Raw genomic sequence first — 3,279 nt, forward strand, 5'->3', positions numbered from 1 at the left:
AAAAAAAAAAAAACACCACCACAAGTTTATGCTTGATTATTTTCTTCTTTTTTTTTTTTATGTAGTTACCAGCAATCTTACATCTTGCCTTTTTTTCCTCTTGATTATGTGTAAACCTAATCGAGGAAGACCTGTGTAAAATTTCATGTAGAAACCATAAAAGCTAGTTATGGAGGAGTTAGATTTCTCATGTTGACTGCCATCAGCTCTTCAAATATGACTCATGCCTTATTTGCAAAATGTCTATTAAAATAGTATATAGATAATTTGATGAAAGGCTGAAAGTTTAATTTGGTCCCCTGTACAGGGGGTGGAAAATAAGACCAAATGTGAGTATTAGCATCCTACAAAAAATATAAATTTCATAAAATAGCACAATACAGAGACAAGATGCGATGCAAAAAGTTTTTTAATGCGGCAATTACACTACAAGGAGAGCAGTCAAAAATAAGAAGAAGACGTTTTTTAAACAAGCATACATACGACTCCAAAGCAGAACAGATAAATAATTTATATTTAAATGATCGGTTCCATTTCCCCCTTAAAAATTTTACTTTTTTTACAGAAATAATGGATTCACCTACCGGTGAACGATTTTATGAACTATTAAATCATCTGCAAAATTAGGTCATGCTAATATAAACTACTTAGAACTCCATCTATCACAAATCAATTCTGCATAAACGGTGGTACAGACCGGCTGTAATAAAAGGAGACTGAATATTAGCCTGTTCAGATGCTCTGTTAATGAGAAATAGGGCGCTTCTGTAATTTATTAGGCTACACATTAACTCTTACATGTGTATATACATTATGGAAATACATCTGTATTATTGGGTAGAGGGGTTGATTCAGACACTGATAAGCTGGGGGAATAGTTCATTAGCAAACATGTCATCCCAGGCGCTCTCTGCACACAGGGGGGACGACATGTCGCTGAAAGGGGAAGGGGAACCTTCATATCCGGAGTCGCTGTAGGTGTCCGCCAGGCAGGCTTCTTTCTCCAGGCTGTTGAGGGCAGGAGAGGAAGGTCCAGAGAAAAGCTCAACTGCCTGACTCTGACTATTACATGCAGGGATGACCACTTCCTGTGGTTCATCTTTGACGCAGATGGTCTCCTCCTCCACCACGACCTCCGTAACAGGAAAGGCCACCTCGTCATTCTTCTCACTTGTGCCGCTCTCCAAGTCGGTGTGCTGCCCACTGCTCACCTCCTCCACGGGCTTTGTATAGATGTGGTCAAAATGAATCAGTTCATTAAGGGTCTCCAGCTTAACTGATGTGGACCCCATAGTTGGAGATGGGGTGGCAGGTACTGGCTCACTCCCTCCGAGCAACAGGACCTGCGGCTCCTGGCAGTCTGGTTCACAAGACTTGAGAAATAACTCTGGGTCAAGGATGTCCAGAATGCCCAGTAGCAAATCAGACTAGGGAGAGAAAGAAAGGGGTATAAGTATTCGTTCTGGGATTGTTGTGGAGCTTTGGTGGAAATCTTAAGACCCACACTTTAGCAGGAACTCACCTCATTGTCTGAAGAGTCAGGACTATCTGTATCCATTGGGAAGTCTTCAGATTTAGGGACTGCTGGGCCTGCACCTGCTGCGGAGGCACACGTAGCCTGAGTGCTGCGGACTCAGAAGACCCGATTCCCAAATCTGCATCGTTCCCAGTGGACAACATAACCTGAACCTTCGAGAAAAAAACAGATTTCAAAAGAATTACTACAATTTTCAAATCCCTGCAATCCAGCCCACACCACTTCCCCTCTCAGCTCTCCATTTTTTTTACCTTCTCTTTTGAGTCAAGAGTGTCCAATCCAAGTCTTTGTCTCAGTTCCTCATTTTCTGTGAGCAGGCCATTTGTTTTTTCCCGAAGTAGCCTGTTTTCAATGTGAAGTTTCTGATTCTGCAGGAGGAAACAGATGTCTGTCAATGAAACTTGCAACAGTTTCAGGAACTAAAGCGTGAAGTATCACATGAAATGGCACAAACGGGGGAAAAAATTGCTTTGCATTTCTTCATACTAAGGCATACATTTGATGCAATTACAAATTAATGCTATGGCTATAATGTATAACAGTGTATACCTCCAGCTCCAACTCTAGGACTTGTTGCTCCAGCTCCCCCATTTTTGCTTTTTTTCTGTCTCTGGCTGTCTGAGCTGCCACTCTGTTCTTGAGTTTCCTGGGGAAAAAAAAAAAGGAAGGAGTGGGGGAAAAATGAGTTTCCACGATGCTGACTAAGCCCTCTGACATGACTTTGAGTTCACAGTACTGCGCAATCACCGGCCATGTTCCTGCCACGCAGGCAAAGCAGGATATCAATGTCCTGCTCTGTAACAGCAGAGCCGGGCGGGTCCACCAACATTTAAATCCCTCACATAGTTTTGACGAGCTAGCTTAAAGAACAGCGCACATACGATAACGTTTATGATATTTAACAGCTTCACATGACAGTTTTTATAGTGCTTAGATAACCTATTTACACCGCTAGTCCACACAGCATTTGAGCTTGTATTTATATTTTCTTGGCATTTTAACTAAACCGTAAACATAGCACCTATTGTCTTGCTAGGGGATCGTCATCTTTGGGTGTGTCTTAATTCTTGGAATAATGGCCCCATTTACGTTTTAGAAATAAGTAATTACACACAGATATGATTATAGATAAGGGTTTATTTTTGAACAAACCTGCGAAGCGCTTTCTCTTCGGGACTCAAATGTGTGAGTCTCTGTCTTTTTCGCACCGGCGGCCCTGCAGAAGAGTTGGAGTCTGAATCCGACGACACTTGGCTGGCCGTTGACGGTAAAACGACAGAGATGGGCCGGCTGAGGGCCGTCTGTGAGCCGGATTGCTTCCCTGATATGAGAAGGACTTTGTGGGCTCCTCCAGCCCCAGCTGCTACAACCACCATGTTGATGTATCCTGTTGTGTTGTTGTCTGAAATCAGAAATTACCGGGTGTCCCTATTAAAGTCAGTAGAAACCTTTAGGTTTCCCTATTGACCCGATCCCCGACAATTCTCAAATGCCTAAAGAAAATGGGCTGTGTCTGCGATCTTTTCTACCATCGTGGTGAAACCTGATAGGCTTTCAGCTGCTCTGACGCAATCAGCCTGAAGCTTGTGATTGGTCGCAATGCTGATGTAATTTTGCACATAAAGTGTTTCACTCTGTTTGCAAAGTAAAATCGAGTTCTCTGTAATTTCCAGTCAAGCCTTGGTGTCACATAGTGTCTGAGTTTTCAGTCCCTTATTTTTGCCTGCTTGCATGGGACTTTT

General features: G+C 42.7%; 1 protein-coding gene across 1 annotated transcript; it reads right to left on the bottom strand.

Moving 5' to 3' along the window:
- Positions 1–391: 391 nt before the first annotated feature.
- On the bottom strand, positions 392–3,050 carry xbp1 (X-box binding protein 1). The gene is given in 6 exon segments (XM_013276886.2): positions 392–1,427; positions 1,523–1,606; positions 1,609–1,689; positions 1,789–1,905; positions 2,087–2,183; positions 2,690–3,050. Coding segments are annotated over 6 exon segments (1,179 nt in total). The 5' UTR covers positions 2,914–3,050; the 3' UTR covers positions 392–851.
- Between the last annotated feature and the right edge of the window lie 229 nt (positions 3,051–3,279).

The sequence above is a fragment of the Oreochromis niloticus genome, linkage group LG12 (genome assembly GCF_001858045.2).
Source record: "Oreochromis niloticus isolate F11D_XX linkage group LG12, O_niloticus_UMD_NMBU, whole genome shotgun sequence".
NCBI classification, from domain to species: Eukaryota; Metazoa; Chordata; class Actinopteri; order Cichliformes; family Cichlidae; genus Oreochromis; species Oreochromis niloticus.